This window comes from Elephas maximus, chromosome X (assembly GCF_024166365.1).
Source record: "Elephas maximus indicus isolate mEleMax1 chromosome X, mEleMax1 primary haplotype, whole genome shotgun sequence".
NCBI lineage: Eukaryota > Metazoa > Chordata > Mammalia > Proboscidea > Elephantidae > Elephas > Elephas maximus.
This window is the reverse complement of record NC_064846.1, coordinates 37313918-37336961: the sequence shown is the minus strand read 5'-3', so window position 1 is coordinate 37336961 and position 23044 is coordinate 37313918. Positions and strand designations below refer to the sequence as shown.

The 23044-nt window shown below is 41.9% G+C and overlaps 1 protein-coding gene across 1 annotated transcript in view; it reads right to left on the bottom strand.

The window, feature by feature from the left end:
- Nucleotides 1-22341, bottom strand: part of STEEP1 (STING1 ER exit protein 1) — a 37535-nt gene extending 15194 nt beyond the window's left edge. The window contains exons 1-2 of the mRNA XM_049872681.1: nucleotides 22155-22341; nucleotides 16878-16995 (exon numbers count right to left, since the gene is read on the bottom strand). Coding sequence (XP_049728638.1) covers nucleotides 16878-16995; nucleotides 22155-22278 — 242 coding nt within the window. The 5' untranslated portion in view covers nucleotides 22279-22341. The remainder of the gene's footprint in view (nucleotides 1-16877; nucleotides 16996-22154) is intronic.
- Between the last annotated feature and the right edge of the window lie 703 nt (nucleotides 22342-23044).

Sequence of the window (23044 nt, the reverse complement as noted above, 5' to 3'; positions counted from 1 at the left end):
AGTACAGTAGGTAGAATTCAAGCCCAGGCAGTCAAGCTCAAGAGCACACACAATACAGCCAACCCATATATAAAAAGACCCAATTCCACCCACACAGTTGCTTAACAGAAACCTGGGATTCATTCTTGATACTTCTCTTTCCCTCATCTCCCACACTACTTCATCACCAATCCTGTGGGTTTTATTTCCAAAACAGACCTTAAATCTACTTTTCTCCACTTCCCCTGCCACCACCTTTGCCTAGGCCGCCAGTATCTCTTCCCTCAACTCCTATAATCGCTTCCTAACTGCTCTCCTCACTTCCCCTATCTTGTTTGTTTCCATTTTTTAACAGATAAGACATGCACATGGCATACCTAAGAGCCTAAAATGAAAAGTTAATATTCACCCCACCTGATCTTCCACCCCCCTTTCCCCAGTTCTCTTCCCCAGAGGCAAATGCTGTTTCTGGTTTCTTCTTGTATTCCTCCCAGAGACAGTCTACATATAGAAGAAAAGAGTCCTTATTGATACATAAAGAAAATCTATTTTTTCCTTTTTTAAATACAAATGTAGCATACTGTGTACTGTCCTTTTTTGCACTTAAAATATACTTTGGTTTATATATACATATGTGTCTATATATATATATATATATATATAAACTGGGTTTATATATATCTCTTAGTGATCTTTCCCTACCACTAGATGAAGAGTTGCTTCATTCTTCCAAAGGGCTGCATTGTATTCCTTTATATGGATGAACCAAAATGTCTTTCATCTCTTGGATAAATTCTGAGCCCTGTGTACATTTTAAATTCTGGTAGATATCGCCAAATTACTCTGTACAGAAGTTCAACCAATTTACATTCTCATCATCAATGTACTGAGAATGCCTGTTTCCCTAAGTCTCACCAACACTGTATGTTATTAAATTGTATCACTGCCAATCTGACGTGTGAAAAACGGGACCTCTTAATTACCATTTCTTTTTTAAGATTGAAGTTAATAAACATCTTTTCATATATTTAATAGCCATTTGTATTTTCTTTTCGCAAACAGTTGGTTCTTATCAATTTTATTTTACATTAAGGAGACTTGCAAATACTAAGGTGCCTGATGGCACAGTGATTAAGCACTCAGCTGCTAATTGAAAGCTCAGCGGTTCAAACCCACCAGCCCCTCTGCAGGAGAAAGATGTGGCAGGCTGCTTCTGTAATAATTTCAGCCTTGGAAACCCTATGGGGCAGTACTACTCTGTCCTAACCAAAATAAAACAAACCCACTGCCATAAAGTTGATTCTGACTCATAGCAACCCTATAGGACAGGGGAGAACTGCCCCATAGGGTTTTCAAGGAATGCCTGGTGGCTTTGAACTACCGACCTTTTGGTCACCATCCGTAGCTCTTAGCCACTATGCCACCTGGGTTTCCTACTCTGTTCTATAGGTTATGAGTTAGAATCAACTGGACAGCGATGGGTTTGGTTTTTTTTTTTTTTCCTTTTGGCAAATACTTTTTACCCACTGCATAAACTTTATATTCTTGTGTGGTCAGATCCTTTTTTGGTTTGTTTTTAATGGCTTCCAAGTTTGTATCACACTTAGCTAGGCCTTCCCTACTCCAAATTCATTTTTTTTAATTTGATTACTTATTCTATAACCCGCTTCCACAACCATTCCATTCCAAACGATTCTCTAAATAGAGGTAAAACCCAACCAAGCCCGTTGCCATTGAGTTGATTCCAACTCATAGCGACCCTACAGGACAGAGTAGAACTGCCCCATAGAGTTTCCAAGGAGTGCTTGGTAGATGTGAACTGCTGACCTTTTGGTTGGCAGATGCAGTACTTAACCACTGTGCCACCAGGGTTTCCAAATAGAAGTAAGAGTGGCCTTAAAATATAAGCTGTATCATGTCACTCGCATCTGCTTAAAACCCTTTAACAGCTTTCCAAGACACTTAGAATAAAATCCAAGCTCCTTACCATGGCCTACCAGGTACCAACTGAGTACATAACCAGGTCCCTGCCTCATCTCAGACATTCTTTCCTTCCCTCACTATGCTCTGGCCACACCACTCTTTCTTCTGTTCTTTGAACAAGCACGTTCCTACCTCTAAGCCTTCATACATGCTCTTCTCTCTGTCCGGAATGTTCTTCTCACCACTTCGCCATGGCGACCCCTTCTCATCTTTTTTTGGTCTCTGTTCAAATATCACCTAGTCAGAGAGGACTTCCCTGACCATACTTCCTAAGAGGTTTTCACGTGATTCTCTATATCGACTCTTTGTTTCATTTACATCACTTTCTACAACTGCAATTATTTTATTTTTCTCTTTACTAATTTTCTGTCCGTCACCCCACTACACTTTAAGTTCCATGAGACCAGAGACCATGTCTGTGTTTCACCACTCTAACCCCAGAGCTGAGCAAAGTCCTGAAAACAAAGTAGATGTGTAATAAATACGGTTGAATGAATTCTTCCAAGAATTCAGTTTGGTAAGGAAAAGTTATATAATCAAGGAGGTAAGTTCTGAAATGTAGGAATGTATGTGAAGCCTGTGAGAGCTGGAACTCAATGGGACTGCCTTGTTTTTCTGGGTCTTGCAAGTTTTCCACCTTTGACAGGGTACAGTCACAACTTTTCTATCATTCCTTTTACTGGAAAATATTTAGGTCTTCCTTCTCTGACAGGTTTCCACCTTACACAGTTTCAGGCTTTTGCAGGTTTTACTGTATAAATGTAATGGGAACACTGAGGTGGGAGCACCAAAGTCTGTCTGAGGCAGTCAGGGAAGGCAGCACGAGGAGGTGATGTTCAAGCCAACACTCCTGATAAAAATGGTATTTAAGGCTGAGGGAATACTATGTGCAAAGTCAAAACAGCACAGGATACTCAGGGAATTTCAAATACTCTAATGTTATTAGAACCTAAACATTAACAGAGTCGTGAGGATGGTGTGGGGAGTTACTGCTTGAGGGGTACTGAGTTACTGTTTGCGGTGATGAAAAAATTTAGAAATGGATAGTGGGGATGGTTGTACCACATGGTGAAAATAATTAAGATCACTGAACTGTACACTTAAAAATGGTTAAAATGGATCATTAGCCATTAGAGAAATGCAGATCAAAACTACAATGATATTTCATCTCACTCCAACAAAAAAAACAAGGGTGGCATTAATCCAAAACACACAAAATAATAAATGTTGGAGAGGCTGTGGAGAGATTGGAACACTTCTACACTGCTGGTGGGAATGTCAAATGGTACAACCACTTTGGAAATCAATTTGGCGCTTCCTTAAAAAGTTAGAAATGGAACTATCGCACGATCCAGCAATCTCACTCCTTGGAATATATCCTAGAGAAATAAGAGCCTTTACACGAACAGATATATGCACACCCATGTTTATTGCAGCACTGTTTACAATAGCAAAAAGATGGAAGCAACCTAATGGATAAATAAATTTTGGTATAGTCACACAATGGAATACTACACATTAATAAAGAACAGTGAGGAACCTGTGAAAAATTTCATAACATGGAGGAACCTGGAAGGCATTGTGCTGAGTGAAATTAGTTGCAAAAGGACAAATATCATATAAGGCCACTATTATAAGAACTTGAAAAATAGTTTAAACTGAGAAGAAAACATTCTTTTGTGGTTACGAGAGCGGGGAGGGAGGGAGGCTGGGAGAGGGGTATTCAATAATTAGACAGTAGATAAGAACTACTTTAGGTGAAGGGAAAGACAGCACACAATACGGGGGGGGTCAGCACAATTGGACTAAACCAAAACCAAAGAAGTTTCCTGAATAAACTGAATACTTTGAAGGCCAGTGTAGCAGGGGCACGGGTTTGCGGACCATGGTTTCAGGGGACATCTAAGTCAATTGGCATTATAAAATCTATGAAGAAAACATTCTGCATCCCGCTTTGAAGAGTGGCATCTGGGGTCTTAAACGCTAGCAAGCAGCCATCTAAGATGCATCAATTGGTCTCAACCCACCTGGATCAAAGGAGAATGAAGAACACCAAGGACACGAGGCGATTACGAGCCCAAGAGACAGAAAGGGACACATGAACCAGAGACTACATCATCCTGAGACCAGAAGAACTAGATGGTGCCTGGCTACAACCGATGACTGCCCTGACAGGGAACACAACAGAGAACCCCTGAGGGAGCAGGAGAGCAGTGGGATGCAGACCCCAAATTCTCATAAGACCATTCTTAATGGTCTGACTGAGACTAGAGGGACCCCGGTGGTCATGGCTCCCAGACCTTCTGTTGGCCCAGGACAGGAACCGTTCCTGAAGCCAACTCTTCAGACATGGATTGGACTGGACAATGGTTTGGAGAGGGATGCTGGTGAGGAGTGAGCTTCTTGGATCAGGTGAACACTTGAGACTATGTTGGCATCTCCTGCCTGGAGGGGAGATGAGAGGGTGGAGGGGGTTAGAAGCTGGCGAAATGGACATGAAAAGAGAGAGTGGAGGGAGAGAGCAGGCTGTCTCATTAAGGGGAGAGTAATTGCAAGTATGTAGCAAAGTGTATATGGGTTTTTCTGTGAGAGACTGACTTGATTTGTAAACTTTCACTTAAAGCACAATAAAAATTATAAAAATAAAAAAATGGTTAAAATGGCCAATTTTGTGTTACATAATTTTTTAAATAATTTTTATTGTGCTCTCTCCCTCTACTCTCTCTTTTCATGTCCATTTCGCCAGCTTCTAACCCTCTCCACCCTCTCATCTCCCCTCCAGGCAGGAGATGCCAACATAGTCTCAAGTGTCCACCTGATCCAAGAAGCTCACTCCTCACCAGCATCCCTCTCCAACCCATTGTCCACTCCAATCCATGTCTGAAAAGTTGGCTTTGGGAACGGTTCCTGTCCTGGGCCAACAGAAGTCTGGGGGCCATGGCCACCGGGGTCCTTCTAGTCTCAGTAAGATCATGAAGTCTGGTCTTATGAGAATTTGGGGTCTGCATCTCACTGCTGTTCTGCTCCCTCAGGGGTTCTCTGTTGTGCTCCCTGTCAGGGCAGTCATCGGTTGTAGCCGGGCACCATCTAGTTCTTCTGGTCTCAGGATGATGTAGTCGCTGGTTCATGTGGCCCTTTCTGTCTTGGGCTCGTAATTGCCTCGCGTCCTTGGTGTTCTTCATTCTCCTTTGATCCAGGTGGGTTGAGACCAATTGATGCATCTTAGATGGCTGCTTGCTAGCGTTTAAGGCCCCAGATGCCACTCTTCAAAGCGGGATGCAGAATGTTTTCTTCACAGATTTTATTATGCCACTTGACTTAGATGTCCCCTGAAACCATGGTCCGCAAACCTGTGCCCATGCTACACTGGCCTTCAAAGAATTCAGTTTATTCAGGAAACTTCTTTGGTTTTGGTTTAGTCCAATTGTGCTGACCCCCCCGTATTGTGTGCTGTCTTTCCCTTCACCTAAAGTAGTTCTTATCTACTATCTAATTAGTGAATGCTCCTCTCCCAGCCTCCCTCCCTCCCTGCTCTCGTAACCACAAAAGAATGTTTTCTTCTCAGTTTAAACTATTTTTCAAGTTCTTATAATAGTGGCCTTATACAATATTTGTCCTTTTGCAACTGACTGATTTCACTCAGCATTAATTCCTTCCAGGTTCCTCCATGTTATGAAATGTTTCACAGATTCCTCACTGTTCTTTATCAATGCGTAGTATTCCATTGTGTGACTATACCATAATTTATTTATCCATTCATCCATTGATGGGCACCTTGGTTGCTTCCATCTTTTTGCTGTTTGTGTTACATAATTTTTACCACAAAAAATTTTTTAAAAAATCAAATCAACAGAGTACTATCAAACTTACACAAATAAAAAAGGATTATAAGAGAACAGCATGAACAACTGTATGTTAACAAATTTGATAACCTAGATGAAATGGACGAATTCCCAGAAAGACAAAGACTCCAAAAACTATCTCAAGAGGAAGCAGAAATCTGAATAGACCTGTAAAAATGAGATTAAATTAGTAATCAAAAAACTTCCCACAAAGAAAGCCCAGGATCAGATGGCTTCTTGCTGAATTTTACCAAATGATTAAAGAAAGATTATCACTAATCCTCCAATTAATCCTAGGGGGCCGCATAACACTCTTAACCAAAGCCAAAGACACCACAAGACAGACCAGTATCCCTTATGAATATAAAAAAATGAATATAGATGATGTGAAAATCCTCAACAAAATACTAAAAAAAAAAAAAAACTTGTTGCGGTCGAGTCGATTCTGACTCATAGCAACCCTTTAGGACAGAGTAGAACTGCCTCACAGGGTTTCCAAGGAGTCGGTGGTAGATTCAAACTGCTGACCTTTTGGTTAGCAGTCGGGCTCTCAACCAGAGCCCCAACAAAGTACTAACAAACTGAATCTAGCAGCATATTAAAAGGATTATACACCATGACCATTTGGAATTTATTCTGGGTTGGGTTCCAAGGTTGGTTCAACATAGAAAAATTAATCACTGTTATATACCATATTAATAAAATAAAGGGGAAAAAAACTCCATGATCATTTCAATAGACACAAAAAAGTACCTGACAAAATCCAACGCCCTTTCATGATTTAAAAAAACACTCAAGAAATTAGGAACAGAAGGGATCTTCTTCAACCTGATAAAGGGTATCTACAAAAAACTCACAGTTAATGGTACGAAACCCTGGTGGCATAGTGTTTAAGTGCTATGGTTGCTAACCAAAAGGTCAGCAGTTGAAGTCCACCAGGCACTCCTCGTAAACTCTATGTGGCAGTTCTACCCCGCCCTATAGGGTCACTATGAGTTGGAATTGACTCCAGGGCAATGGGTTTAGATTTTTTGTTTGTTTGTTTTGGTTAATGGTATGAAAGACTGAAAGCTTTCCCTCTAAAATCAGGAACAAGGCAATGATGTTCCCTCTCACCATTTCTATCCAACACTGTACTGGAGGTTCTAGCCAGGACAGGGAAAAGGCATCCGGATGAGAAAAGAAGAATAAAACCGACTCCATTTGCAGATGAGATGATCTTATATACAGAAAACCCTAAAGAATCCACACAAAATGTGAGACCTAACAAATGAGTTCAGCAAGTTTGCAGGATTCAAGAGTAATATACAAAAATCAATTGGATTTCTATATAGTAGGAATGAGGAAACAAAGTGAAATTTAAAAATTCTATTTTCAATAGTATCAAAAATAATAAAATACTCAGGAATAAAGTTAACAAAAAAGGTGCAAAACTTATACGCAGAAAACTATAAAACATTGTTGAAAGAAATTTTAAAAGACCAAAATAAAATGGAAAGACATTCCATGTTCAAGAATATTATGTTCAAGACTTAATATTGTTAAGATGGCAAGAGTCACCGAATTCATCTACAAATTCAACACAATCCCCATTAAAACCCCAGTTGCCTTTTCTGCAGCAATCGACAAGGTAATTCTAAGATTCATTTCGAAATGCAAGGGACCCAGAATAGCCAAAACAATTTGAAAGAGAACAACATTTTAGGGCTCACATCTCCCAATTCCAAAACTTACTACAAAGCTACAGCAATCAAGACAGTGTGATATTGGCATACAGATATAGAGATCAATGGAACAGAATTCAAGAGTCCAGAAATAAACCCATACATCTACAATGAATTGATTTTTACAAAGGTGCCAAAACCAGTCAGTGAGGAAAGAATAGTCTTTTCAACAAATGGTGCCAGAAGAGCTGGATATCCACATGCTAAATAATAATTTTAGACCTTCACATCACACCATGTAATGGTTGAGGTTACAATTTTTTTTTTTTTTTTGCCATCGAGTCAATTCCAGCTCATAGCAACCCTACAGGACAGAGTAGAATTGCCCCATAGGGTTTCTAAGGAGTAGCTTGGTTCACTGGTTTTGCTTCTCTGGAGAACCCAGCCCCTAAGACACACCATATATATACTTAAAGTAACTCAAAACAGATCAAAGCCCTAAATGTAAGAACTAAAATTATAAAACTCTTTGAAGAAAACATAGGTGTACATCTTCCTGGCCTTGGATTAGGTAATGGTTTCTTAGAAATGACATCTAAAGTACAAGCACCCAAAGAAAAAATAGATAAATTGGACTTGATGAAACTTTAAAAACTTATGTTTCAAAGGATACCATCAATAAAGTGAAAAGACAATTCACAGACTGGGAGAAAAATTTCCAAATCAAATATTTGATAAGGTACTAAAAGCCAAAAAAAAAAAAACATCACCATCAAGTCCATTCTGACTCACAGTGACCGTATAGGATACAACAGAACTGCCCCATAGGGTTTCCAGGGCTGTAATCTTTACCGAAGCATACTGTCACATCTTTCCCCTATGGAGCAGCTGGTGGGTTCGAACCGCCAACCTTTCGGTTAGCAGCTGAGCGCTTAACCACTGCACCACCAGGGCCTCTTGATAAGGTACTAGTATCTAGAACATATAAGGTACTCTGACAACTCAACGATAAAAACACAAATAACCCAATTTAAAATGAGCAAAGAATTTGAATAGACATTTCTCCAAAGATACACAAATGGCCAATAAGCATATGAAAACATGTTCAACATCATTAGTCATCATTACCCATTTTCCCTGATGCAAAATCAAAGTCACAATGAGATACCACTTCACACCCACCAGGATGACTACAATCAAGCAACAGAAAATAACAAGTGTTGGCAAAGATGTGGAGAAATCAGAACCCTCACACACTGCTGGTAGAAATGTAAAATGGTATAGCCACTTTGGAAAACAATATGGCAGTTCCTCAAAAGGTTAAACATAAGAGTTACCATACCAAAAAAAAAAAAACCAAACCCATTGCCATGACCCAGCAATTCCATTTCTAGGTACATATGCAAAAGAACTGAAAACACATGTCCTCACAAAGACTTGTACGTGAATGTTCATGGCAGCATTAGTCAGAATAGTTAAAAAGTAGAAACAACCCAAATTTCCATCAACTGATGAATGGATAAACAAAATGTGGTATAGCCATACAATGGAATATTACTCAGCCACAAAAAGGAAAGAAGTACTGAAAACATTATGCTCCGTGAAAGAAGGCGGTTGCAAATGACCACATAGCGTATGATTCCATTTATACGAAATGTTCAGAATAGGCAAATCCATAGAGACAGAAAGTAGATTAGTGGTTGTCAGGGCTGGGGAAAGAGGGGAGTGGGGAACAACTGCTAATAGGAATAGGGTTTCTGTTTGGAGTGATGAAAATGTTTCGAAGTTAAATAGTTACAATGTTTGCACAACCTTATGAATATACTAAAAACTGCTGAATTGTACACTTTAAAATGTTGAGTTTTACGGTGTGTGAATCATATCCCATTCTAAAAAAGAACTAAATATATGAGGGTTAAGCTGAAGCATCAGGATTAAAAAAACAAAAATTCCTCCAGGTGGTTCTAACACAGCCAAGGCTGAGCACCACTTCTCTAAGGCACACACCAAGAGCAGAATTGCTGAGGTGTATATTAAGTGCATCTTTAGCTATACCTAACGCTGCCGAAGTGCTTTCCAACACGATGATTACTATTTATGGTTCTTCAGGTACTGTAGGAGAGTACCAGTTGCCCTTTAACAAGACATGAGTATTATTACCTCCGTTGAAGGAAATGGAAACTGGAGCTCAGAGAGGTTAGGTGACCTGCCCAGGGTTACAAAGTGGTGCTGCTGGGCTGCTCCAAAGCCTGTGCTCTCCGCCACCTTTGACCTTCTGCCTCTCCCTTTACAAGTTACTCCTGTCAAATGTGCTTCGACTCACCAACATTACTGGACTAGGGCACCAGAGATATTTTCAGTTCTGTATACTCCATATATAGAAGCCCTGATGGTGCAGTAGTTAAAGCAATCAGCTGCTAACTGAAAGGCTGACGGTTCGAAACCATCAGCGACTCTGCAGAGGAACATGAGGCAGTCTGCTTCCATAGGGATTTACAGCCTTGAGAGCCCTATGGGGTCCCTATGAGTTGGAATTGACTCAACAGCAGTGGGTTTGGTTTAGTTTATACTACATATAAGGAGCCCTAGTGGTCCAATGGAGCCCTGGTGCCACAGTGGTTAAGAGCTCAGGCTGATAACCAAAAGATGAGCAGTTTGAATCCACCAGCTGCTCCTTGGAAATCCTATGGGGCAGTTCTATTCTGTCCTATAGGGTCGCTATGAGTCAGAATTCACTCGAAAGCACACAACAACAACAGTGGTGTAATGGTTTAGTGTTTGGCTGCTAACTACCAGGTTGGTGGTTCGAACCTACCCAGCAGCTCCACAAGAGAAAAACCTGGCAATCTCCTGTAAAGATTACAGTCTAGAAAACCCTATGGGGCAGTTCTACTCTGTCATATGGGGTTGCTATGAGTTGGAATTGACTCGATGGGACCTAAAAACAACAACATACCCCATCTGGTTTCTACTGGAAATCTAAATTCAACTTCAGCCCAAAGGGAGAGAATCACCATACAGCTGATTTCTCCTAGAATCCTGGAGTTAGCTAATCCCATAAACCCGAGCTTTTGAAACACAGAAAGCATCAAATCAAGGGGGCCTGAATATTTACCAATGAGTTAATCTTCAAATGCCAATTGCCAAGTGGGAATTTATCAAGTTTACAAAAATGTATCTATTCCTCACTACGCATCAAGAAACAGGCAACACATCCTAAGGGTCTCAGAAGTATAACAGGGTTCCTGCTCTAAAAAGGTCACCTTATTGAGATATTGAGACTCTAATGTAAACGAAAGGACCCTGGTGGTGCAATGGTTAAGCACTCAGTGGCTAACTGAAAAGTCAACAGTTTGAGCCCACCAGCCGCTCCATGGGAGAAAAGACCTGGCAATCTCCTCCCGTAAAGATTAAACCTGTTGCCATTGAATCGATTCCTACTCACAGTGACCCTACAGGACAGAGTAGAACGGCCCCCATAGTGTTTCCAAGGAGTGGCTGGTAGATTCAAACCACCAACCTTTTGGTTAGCGGCCACAGCCCTTAACCACTGCACCACCCAGGGTTCCCCTGTAAAGATTACAGCCCAGGAAACCCTATGGGGCAGTTCTGTCAAAATGGGTCGCTATGAGTCAGAATTGATTTGATGACACACAACAACAACAATGTAAGTAAGACAAGGTTTATAAGTGATATAATTATTAAGAAGTCACTAATATAAGCTGGATGACTGGACTAATTGACCTTGACATTTCTTTCCTATCCCGAGAAACTCTAGTAATCGATGAGACAGGGAGTGCGTTGTGACCAAAAACAAAGCAAAACAGTCTCCCTGGTTGTGATAGCCAGCCTCTAATGGATCCAAATGATCCTTGCCCCCTGGTATTCACACCCTTGTGGAGTCCCCTCCCACAATGAGTAAGGCTGACCTGTGATACCAATAGGACATCACAGAAATGGTGTGCAACTCCTGAGGCTAGGTCACAAAAGACATTGCAGCTCCCACCTTGCTCTCTCTTGGACTGCTCTTTGGAAGCAGCCCTATGGGAAGATCATTGTGCAGAGGAACTGAGGCTTCTTGCCAATAGTTAGCATTAAGTTGCCAGCTAAGTGACTAGGCCCCCCTGGAAGTAGATCCTTCAGCCCTAATCATGCCTTCAGATGACTACACTCATGCCAACATCTTGACCACAGCCCCATAAGAGACTTGGGATTAGAACCATCCAGCTAAGCTGCTTCTGAATTCCTGATTCACAGAAACTATGTGAAACACTTTTGTTTAAAAAAATATTAAATATTTGTTGCTGTTAAAAAAAGAAAAAATCAAGGGAGTACCAGGAGATGAGGATGAATGGGTAAGCCAATGCCAGACCAGAGATGGCCTCCAGGCTTAGATTTTAAATTGTGAACCAAAAACCAAAAATCAAACCTGTTGCCATCGAGTCGATTCCGAGTCATAGCGACCCTATAGGACAGAGTAGAACTGTTCCACAGAGTTTCCAAGGAGCACCTGGTACATGTGAATTGCTGACCTTTTGGTTAGCAGATCATTTTGGTTAGCAGGTATGCCACCAGGGTTTCCAAATTGTGCATCACTGACCCCTGTAGGATAGGGAGGGGGGGTCCTTAACAACTGGGCACGACTCTTGCTAATCAGAGCAGCTTCCTGCTTACCGGTCTTATTTGTCTATACTTCTGGATAACATTTGAAGAAAGGATATGTTCTCTACAAATGTTTGAAAGCTGCTGTAGGTGATAAAGAGCCACAGAAAGGTTTTAAGCAGGGGACTGACATGATGTGCACTTTAGATAAAGAAAATAATTCAGTCAGTAGCAGACAGAGTGAAGGCAGAGTCAGTAGTACAAGGGGAGTGACTGGCTGTGTACAGGAATGGTGGGGGAATGGGTGAGACAAAGCAAGGAGCGACTCCCAGATTTCTAGCGTGGGCCACCATATCACACCAATGGTGGTATCATTCATCATGCTGTTGTTGGTGTTGCTGTGTGCTGTGGAGTCGACTCTGACTCATAGTGACCCTATAGGACAGAGTAGAACCACCTCATAGGGTTTCCTAGGCTGAAATCTTTATGGGAGCAAATCGCCAGGTCTTTTCTCTCGCAGAACAGCTGGTGGGTTTGAACCACCGACCTTTCAGTTAGCAGCCAAGTACCTTAACCACTTCTTTCATGCATCATTAGAGGAGGAAAAGCAAGGAATTGTGTTGATAGTAAGAAACCTAACCGCAGTAGCTTAAACACAAGAGTTTGTTCTCTCATGTAAAAGGAGTCCAGAGGAAGGCAGTTCCAGGCAATGATTCAGAGACTCAAGGATAGCAGGGCAAAAGCTCTGCAAATTTTGTGACTTTTCCTTCCTGCTTCTAGGATGGTTGCTGGTATTCCAATTATGTACACTTTCCAAAAGGCAGGAAGGATAAAAGAGCAAAAAAGGGCTTTCCTTGGAAACCCTGTTCAACAACTTCTACATACATTCATTTCACTTGGCAAAAGCTAAGTCACATGTATAACCCTAGCTGTTGGGGGTAGAGAGAGCTGGAGTATGGACTCTAACCTTACAGACACTAGTGTATAAAATAAAACAAAAAATAGGAAGGTATAATTGAGGAGTGTTGGAGTACTATTGAGTGAATCCATGTGCACTATTCTCCACAGTGGAGAAACAATGAGTTTGGCCTTGGTCATGTTGGGTCTGAGGTAGGACATGCAATCCAGGCAAAGAGGTAGAATAGGCAGTTAGATATACTGTTCTGGAAAGCAAGAGAGAAATGCAGGCAGATCTAGATTTTGAGACTCATCAGTATATAAGTGTAACTGATGCTACGTGCAGTGATGAGAATGCCCAACGAGAGTATAAAAGAGGGGACAAAATTAAGGTAAGAACCCTGGAGAATACCAACATTTAAGGGACAGACAGAATAGTAAGAATCCAGAAGATTGAGAAGTCCAAAGAAGATGAGGAACCACACAAGGGCAGCTTCACAAAAATCAAAGCAGGAGAGTGCATCAAGGCAGGCATGGTTAAGAAAGACATGGACAGAAAAGCACCCACTGGATTCACAATTGGGGGAGTGGTGAATGAAGGGAAAGAGAGTACTAGGGAATGATAGTATCACGATAGCATGAAGAGGCTTGGAGGTGGAAAGTGATGGGCTCCAGGGTACGCACTGGGCAGTAACCGGTGCTTCCCATACTCAGCTAGAAGAACAGGACAGGTAAGAGCAGACCGAAATTCCACCTTGGTCAACAGGAAGCACACTAGAGTGGACCCTTGGAACAACTATTCATGATTAGAACAGGAACTGTGTCAACTGATGGGGAAGTTTACCATGAAATTCTAAGAACTCTATGGCCCAACAGACTCATTTAACCAGAGGCCACCAACCTGGGTAATACCTGACTCACCTCCAGGATCAAGCTGATTGGAGCCTGGGGTTTCTACTTCGGTCTAGGGCCACCCAGCAGTTTTCTGGCTTAGAGGTAATGGCATCTGTCTTATAGCACCACAGAAGCTTGCAGCCTAGTTGTGTTGTTAGATACTTTTTGTATTAACTGAAGACCCTAATAAATATTTTTAAATGATCCCAAAGATGATAATTTTCAAAATCAGAAACCTAAATAAAGGTTAATGGAAGGAGACTAACCACAAGAGAATGGATTAGCCCTAGATAAAACACGTTATTTATAAACCTTCCTATATACCTGTCATGGATTGAACTCTGTCCCCCCAAAATATGCATCAACTTGGTTAGGCCATGATTCCCAGTATTATGTGGCTGTCCTCAATTTTACAATTTTCCTAACTGTTATAAATCATAATCTCTGCCTGTGGTTAGAGAGGATTAGGTTGGGATGTAACACCCTTGCTCAGGTCACATCCTTGATCCACTGTAAAGGGAGTTTCCCTGGGCTGTGGCCTGCACCACTGTCTTAGTCATCTAGTGCTGCCATAACAGAAATAGCACAAGGGGATGGCCTTAACAAAGAGAAATTTATTTTCTCACAGTCTAGTAGGCTAGAAGTCCAAATTCATGGCGTTGGCTCCAGAGGAAGCCTTTTTCTCTTTGTCAGCTCTGGAGGAAGGTCCTTGTCCTCAATGTCCCCCTGGTCAAGGAGCTTCTCAGGCGCAGGGACCCCGTATCCAAAGGACGCGCTCTGCTCCTGGTGCTGCTTTCTTGGTGGTATGAGGTCCCCAACTCTCTGCTTGCTTCCCTTTCCTTTTATCTCTTGAGAGATAAAAGGTGATGCAGGCTGCACCCCAGGGAAACTCTCTTTACCTTGGATCAGGGAGGTGACCTGAGTAAGGGTGGTGTTACAATCCCACCCTAAACCTCTCAACATAAAATTACAATCACAAAATGGAGGACAACCACACATGGCCTAACGAAGTCGATACACACATTTTGGGGGGCGGGGGGGGATATAATTCAATCCATACCAACCACCTTTTATCTTACAAGGGATAAAAGGAAAGGGAAGCGAGCAGAGAGTTGGGGACCTCATACCACCAAGAAAGAAGCATCACAGCATAGTGCGTCCTTTGGATCAGGGGTCCCTGTGCGGAAACTCCTAGTTCAGGGGGAGATTGATGACAAGGAGCAGACAGAGTAAGCACTCCTCTGGAGCTGATGCCCTGAGTTTGGACTTGCAGCCTACTGGACTGTGAGAGAATAAATTTCTCTTTGTTAAAGACACCCACTTGTGGTATTTCTGTTATAGCAGCACTAGATGACTAAGACAATACCATAATGGCGTATTTTCATGATATTTTCTGGTGGGCATTGCTTTGCGATTTTTGTTTTATAATCTGCACTCCTAGTTGTATCCCACAGATAACCAATTTTCTCTTCAGCTGCACAATTCTAAATGCCCAGTTGTTACAATGGTGCTTGATACCTGATTTACTGCTGAAAGTTATCCAGAAATGGTTTCTAACTCTTTTCATTAGTGTGGGCTGACAACAGTTTGGTTTCTTAAATAAACAGCTAGCTGTCAACCCGTAGCTTTTTCTGGTTCGACTCTAGAATATAAGCTCCATAAGGGCAAGGCTTTTTGCTTGTATTCCCAGGCTCCTAAGACAGTACCTGGCACACAGTAGCAACTCAGTAAATATTTGCTGAATAAATGGATGGACTTTTGAATTCCTCAGGATTGATTGCTTCGTGGCATTTGGCAACCTGTCGAGGAAAAACCCTCTGCTCCCCGCCCCCGCCCCCCACACGTCTTAAAACTCTCTCCTCTCGTCTTCCAAACTACCAGGTTCTCCTGATTCTGTTCCAATTATTTTGTCTGCTTTTTACATGCCAGTGTTTCCCAAGATTGCATTTTCAGCCCCCTCTCTTGCTCTACACTCTCTATGTAACTTTGTCCCTTCCCAGGTTTCAATTTCTCATATACACCAAGGACCTCCAAATCTAAAACAGATCTAACCATGTCACTTTCCTGCTTAAAAATCAGTGATGCCTCTCCATTGCCTACAGATAAAGTCCAAGCTGGTCTACTTCAGCACTTTACTTTTCCCATCCCAGTACACATAAACCCGTTCCTATAAAGTAACCTGTGCGCCAACCCCAGGTGACTTCAATTTTCCCAAGCACTCCATGCTTGGTCTTTTTAATGCTTCCATATTTGCTCTACCTGGAGTATTCCTCACCCCCTCAGCTACTTGGTGCAATCCTAGTTCAAGGCCCAAAATAAATGCCACCTCCTTTTGAAGCCTTTCCTGACCTTCATTCAGACAGAATGACCTACTCCCCCCTGTTTTCCCACACCTTTTGTTCACACCCCAGTAGTCTATCATATCACAACAAACCTACTGCTGTCGAGTGGATTCTAATTCATAGGGACTCTGTAGGACAGAGCAGAACCGCCGTATAGGGTTTCCAAGACTGTAAATCTTTACGGAAGCAGACTGCCACATCTTTCTCCCGGGAAGCAGCTGGTAGGTTTGAACTGCTGACCTAAAGGTCGGCTGAATGCTTTAACTACTGCACCACCAGGGCTCCCCTCATGTCACAATAGGTAGTGTATGTCTTCACTGTGCTGTGAGCTCTTTAATGATAGGAACCATAGCTTATTCATCTTCACAGATCCAGCCCCTAGCTCAGTGCCTGGCACATGGTACGCTCCAAAGGATTACAGGTTGTTTGAACTGATCCTACTTGCAAAAAAGCCAAATTACAGCGATCATATGGTAATAGAATCACACCTTAGCACCATTTCAACAAAGCACAATAAGGGTATTGCTGCACTAAGAAGTTAGAGAACTACCAGAAACATCAAAGGATTGGGCCCAACTGGATGACATGCTCAACACTGCACGGGGATTTATAGTCCTCAGATCTAGACCCCAACACAATAGGGAAATCCTAGACTGACAGTGTCAACCTCTTACCTCCGGAGGTACACAGTTTCCTCATCTTCTGTATTACAAAACTTATGGGCGTGTTTGGCAGCATCAATCACACGAGATCGATCCCGGGGCCTCATGGGTAACTTCTCTAACTGACAGTCTGAAGGAATGGAGAAAGATTTGGTCACTAGAGCCACCAAAAAATATCCTGGGACAATCAGAAGCTTTCTGTGGGGCCCTTAGCAGTCTAATTTTTTTTTCCACTATAATTGTTATACACATTGAAGCCTAGCATTGAATTTGCCAACTAAAAATGACTTGGTGTCAGGAGACCTGGGTTTTTCTTTTAATATTTTATTGCATTTTTTTGGAAACTTTACATAGGAAATTAAGTTCCTGTCATGGATTGAATTGTGTCTCCCCAAAATATGTGTACCAATTTGGCTGGGCCATAATTCCCAGTATTGTATGTCTGTCCTCCATTTTGTGATTGATATAATTTTCTTACAAGTGTTGTAAATCCTAATCTCTGCCTGTGGTTAACGAGACAAGATTAGATTATGTTAAAGAGGATTAGGGTGGAATTGTAACACCCTTGCTAAGGTCACATCCCTGATCCAACAAGTAAAGGGAGTTTCCCTGGGGTGTGGCCTGCACCACCTTTTACCTCTCAAGAGACAAAAGGAAAGGGAAGGAAGTAGAGAGAGTGGGACCTCATACTACCAAGAAAGCAGTGCTGGGAGCAGAGCTTATCCTTTGGATCTGGGGTCCCTTAACCTGAGAAACTCCTCAACCAGGGGAAGACTGATGACAAAGACCTTCCTCCAGAGCTGATAGAGAAAGCCTTCCTCTGGAGTTGATGCCCTGAATTTGGACTTCTAGCTTACTAAACTGTGAGAGAATAAATTTCTCTTTGTTAAAGTCATCCACTTGTGGTATTTCTGTTATAGCAGCACTAGATGACTAAGACAGTTCTCATTTAACAATTTCTACACATATTTTTCAGTGACACTGGTTACATTCTTCACAATATATCAGCATTCTTGTTAGTTCCATTTTGGTTGTTCTGTTTCATTAATCCAGCTTCCCTATCCCCCGTAGCCTTCTCATCTTTGGTCTAGAGTAAATGTTAACCATTTGGTTTCATCTAGATGATTATTTTGAGAAGCACAGTACTCACGGGTGATAATATTTATTTTATGGGCCAATCTGTCATTTGGCTGAAAGGTGACCTCTGGGAGTGGTTTGAGTTCCAAGCTTAAAGAGTATCTCCAGGGCTAGTCATTGGGAGTTCTTCTAGTCTCTACCGGTTCAGTAAGTCTGGCCTTTTTTCAGGAATTTGAGTTTTGTTCTACATCTTTCTCCCGTTCCATCTGGGACCATCTATTGGGTCCCTGGTTGGAACTGGAGACCTGGATTTTGGTTCCAGCTCTGTCACTACCCTTGTGATCTTTGGCAAATCATTTCCTCTTTCTTAGTCCTCCCCTCATTTGAAAGACTATTGCTGTTAGTTGCCGTGGAGTCAATTCTGACTCATGGCGACCTCATGTGTTGAGAGTAGAACTGTTCCATAGGGTTTTTAAGACCGTGACCTTTCAAAAGCACATCACCAGGCTAGTCTTCCAAGGCACCTCTGGGTGGGTTCAAATTGCCAATCTTTTGGCTTGTAGTTGAGTGCTTAACCTTTTGTGCTACCCAGGGACTCCTATTTGAAGCATAAGTGGATTATATTACCTTAAAAGTCCTTCTCGGCACTGCAATTCAAGCTTTCTATGAATATTTCTGTGATCACGGTATACTTGGTTGGTGTTACAATGCATTAGAATCAGAGACAATCAAGCACACTGCAATGTGTATGAGGGCAGCATTGGAAAAGGTGGATAAGTGCTCAGGAGAGAGAGGGCAGGTAGGATATAATACATACTGTATGCAAATGACCCACCTCAGTTGGAGTTTTAATATGAAAACCTACTGGAAACTAATTTAGCTACAGTTATAAAGCAGATGGAAAATTGATATAATGCAAACTAAGTACCTAAAGGGTCACAGACAAAGTGGCCAGAATGATTCAGGTTAATGGAGGAGGTAGAGAGTAGTGAGAAAGCACTGGACAGTTTACACATTAGCTCATTTACTCTTCACGGCAACCCGCTGAAGTACACATTTTTATTCTTATTTTAGAGATGAGAGAACTGATGGTTACAAAGGTAAGAGATTTGCATCCAGTAAGAAGCAGGAGAGGAATTCAGATCCAGATGTAAATGATCCAAAGCCCATGTTCTTCCCACCACACCTCCTTGCCATTCATTCATTTATTCAATAAATATATGAGGGCCCTCTATGTGCCATGTACTAGTCTAACACCATACTGGTGACTTACAAACAAGAAAGCAGACAAAGTTCCTGCCTTGATGAAGGCTTCATTCTAGCGGAGGCAAAAAACTTACAAAAGAAATGTATGATTTCAGACAGTGATAAGTGTTAACAAAAAATTCAGACAGGGTCAGAGGATAAATAGTGATCTCAGATAGTGATAAGTGCTACCAAGAAAAATTAGGCAGGTCAAGCAGGCAGAGAGCAACAGGGATGCTATTTTAGATAAGGTAGTCAGGGGAAGTGTTCTCTAAGGAAGTGACATTTAAGCAGAGGCCTAAATGAAATGAGGGGCGCTGAGTGAAGAGTGTCTGAGGCAGAAGAAATACAAAGTTCCTGGGGCAGGAATATTTTCGACACGGTAAAGAGAAAGCAGGAAGACCTGTGCGGCTAAAATGCAGTGAGCAAGGAGAAGACTGTCAGGAGATGAAGTCTGAGAGGTCGCTAGGGGCCTGATCACACAGGGTCTTGGTATGGACTTTGGTTTTATTCTAGATGTTCTAGGACCCTGAGAGCAGAAGAACTACATTGTACCCAGCTACCACTACCAAGTATTCTGATCAGGGCCACAATAGGTGGACCCTGATAGAAGGGAGAAAAACATGGAACAGAACTCAAATTCTCAAAAAGTCCAGATTTACTGGAGCAGCTGAGACCAGAGGACTCCCTGAGACTATCGCCCTGAGATACTCTTTAAAACTTGAACCAAAAATATCCCAAGATCACCTTTTAGCAAAATAGCAGAGTGGCACACAAAATAAAGGATATTACCCGTAAGTACGGTGCTCTACTAAAAAAAAAAAAAAAAAACTATGAGACCAAAAGGTCAACAATTACTCTAAAGCAAAGATAAGAAGATAGGGAGGCAGGGAAACTAGAGTACTGGAAACAAAACAACCAGAATGCAGTTAAAGAGAATGCTGACACACTGTGAAAAACGTAACTAATGTCACAGAACAATGTGTAAAAGAACTGTCAAATGGGAACCTAATTTACTGTGTAAACTTTCACCAAAAATACAATAAAATATTTAAAAAATAAATAAAGATCTTGTTCCACTCAAAAAAAGATGTTATAGGAAACCACTAGTTTTGAACAGGAAAGTAACTATGACTGCTATGTGGAAAATAGGCTAGAGGGGACAAGAATGGAGGCAGGGAGAGCAAGAGACTACTACGCCAATCCAGGTCAGAGATGATGATGGCTTGGACTATGTAGTAGAAATGGAAGTGGTAAGAAGTGGTCAGATTCTGGATAGATTTTCAAGGAAGCACCTGCACAATTTGCTGATGGGTTAGATGGATGTAAGGTATGAGAGAGAGAGGAGTCAAAGATGACTGCGGGTTTTTGATCTGAGCTACTAGATGAACAACGATCATGAGGATGGCACAGGACCCAGCAGTGTTTCGTTCTGTTGCACACAGGGTCACTATGAGTTGGAACCGACTCGACAGCACCTAACAACAACTGTATGAACAGTGGTACCATTCACTGCAACAGGGAAGACTATGAAAGGAGCAGTTAGATGACAGGGAGTAGGAAATCATGAATTCAATTTTGAACATGATAAATCTGAAAGACCTATCAGACATCCAAGTGGAAATGTTAAACAGGCAATTAGAGTTTGAGGAAAAGCCTAGGTTAAAAATGAACTTTTGGTTCTCATAAGACCAGACTTAATGGTCTGACTGAGACTGGAAGGACCCCGGTGGTCATGGCCCCCAGACCTTCTGTTGGCCCAGGACAGGAACCATTCCCGAGGCCAACTCTTCAGACATGCATTGGACTGGACAATGGGTTGAAGAGGGATAGTGGTGAGGAGTGAGCTTCTTGGATCAGGTGGACACTTGAGACTATGTTGGCGTCTCCTGCCTGGAGGGGAGATGAGAGGGTGTGGGGGGTTAGAGGCTGGTGAAATGGACATGAAAAAGGAGAGTGGAGGGAGAGAGTGGGCTGTCTTATTTAAAAAAAAAAGTAATTGGGAGTGTGTAGCAAGGTGTATATGGATTTTTGTGTGAGAGACTGACTTAATTTGTAAACTTTCACTTAAAGCACAATAAAAACTATTTAAAAAAATGAACATTTGGGAGTCATCAGGACACAGATGGTATTTAAAGCTCGGAATTCGTTGAGATGACCTGGGGAATGAGTTCAGATCGTGAATAAATCAGAGGGCTGAGACTCAGAGCCTTGCAATGCCTAAAATGTGAAAAAGAAAAACCCAGACACTGAGAAAGGGTAAAATCTGAGGTAGGAGGAAAAATCAGGACAGAGTGGAGTCTTGGAAACAAAAGAAAAAGGTGTTTCAAGGAGGAGGGAGCAATCAATACTGAGAGAGGGAGATTAACATGAGCATTGATAACTGACCATTGGAACTGGCAATGTGGAGTTCAGTTTGTAACCTTGACAAGTATGGTTTAGATGGTGAAGTAAGAAGGCAGGCCTGTCCGAAGTGGGCTGAAGAGAGAATGGGAAGTGAGAATGCAGAGAAAACCAATATAGGCAACTCTTTCGAGAAGTTTTGCTATAAAAACAAAGAAATGGGGTTATAGCAGGAGAAAAACGTAGGACCAGAGAACGGTTTTATGTTCTTTTGATCTAAGATGAAACTATTACAGCATTCTTGTATCCCAGAGAAAGGTTACAATGTTTCCGGAGGAGGTAGTTTTTGAAAAGCTTGCGAGGAGAAGGAGATACGGGATATTTTTTCCAAAAGAGGGAGCTTAGTTTTCAGGGGGTAGAAGTCTGGATAACAGAGTCACAAAGTTAAACAGGAACGATGTTAAAAAGGAGTCGGGCGAGGATGGTACGGAGGATTCTCGTGGAGAGGAAAAGACCACCAATCTTCAGTAAGACTTGGCTCCCACATACCAGCCAGAGGAATTTCGCCCTCAAGAACCCGAAGTTTCGCTCCTTGCAGACGCTCCCCAGTTCCCGACTACTTACCCAGCACCAGGACCATCTGGCCGCACAAACAGTAGTAGACGTGGAGGGGCTTCTCGCCATCGTCATATTCCTCCCTGTCCCGGGTGTCGGAGCAGACTACGGATCTGGACACTACTTTGGGCATAGTTCAAAGAAGCCCGGAAACTCAATGCCCAAGAATAAGGGACGCACAAAAATGACGTCACAAGCGCGCTTTGCGCCCTTCCCTTGTTATTCTGGTCACGTGTTAGTAATAGCCATAGGGGCTTCCGGAAGGTCCCGTTAGGCTAAAAGCTCGGGGGTCGCCTTGAGCAAACTAGAATCTCCTTTGCCTTGGCTTGAGTTAACTGGGACTGTTTTACTTGGGGCACTCTTAATATTATTTATGTATAAATATTTGTGAGTGTGTGTCTGTATATATATGTGAATGTGTGTATATGTATATGTATATATGGAGCCCTGGTGGTGCGGTGGTTAAACTCATCAGCTGCTAACCAAAAAGTCAGCAGTTCGAATCCACCAGCGCTCCTTGGAAACCCTATGGGAGAGTTCTACTCTGACCTCTAGGGTCGCCATGAGTCAGAATCGACTCCATGGTAACAAGTTTGGTTTTTTTGGTTTATATGTATGCCCAGGTATAACAAAGGGCCGTTATTACACATTACATACATATTCAAGCTTCAGGTGTACCTCTAAATATGATTTTTATTTTAATGGCTGTCTTCAGGATGAGTGCCTAATGAAGTAGAGGCATCTTTTTTTTTTAACTGAGATATAATTAACATAACATAAAATTCACCTTTTTAAAGTGTGTAATTCACTGGTTTTTATTCCAGAACATTTCATCACCACAGAAAGAAATTCCAGAACCATTAGCAGTCACTCCCATCTCCACTTTCCCTACCCCTGGC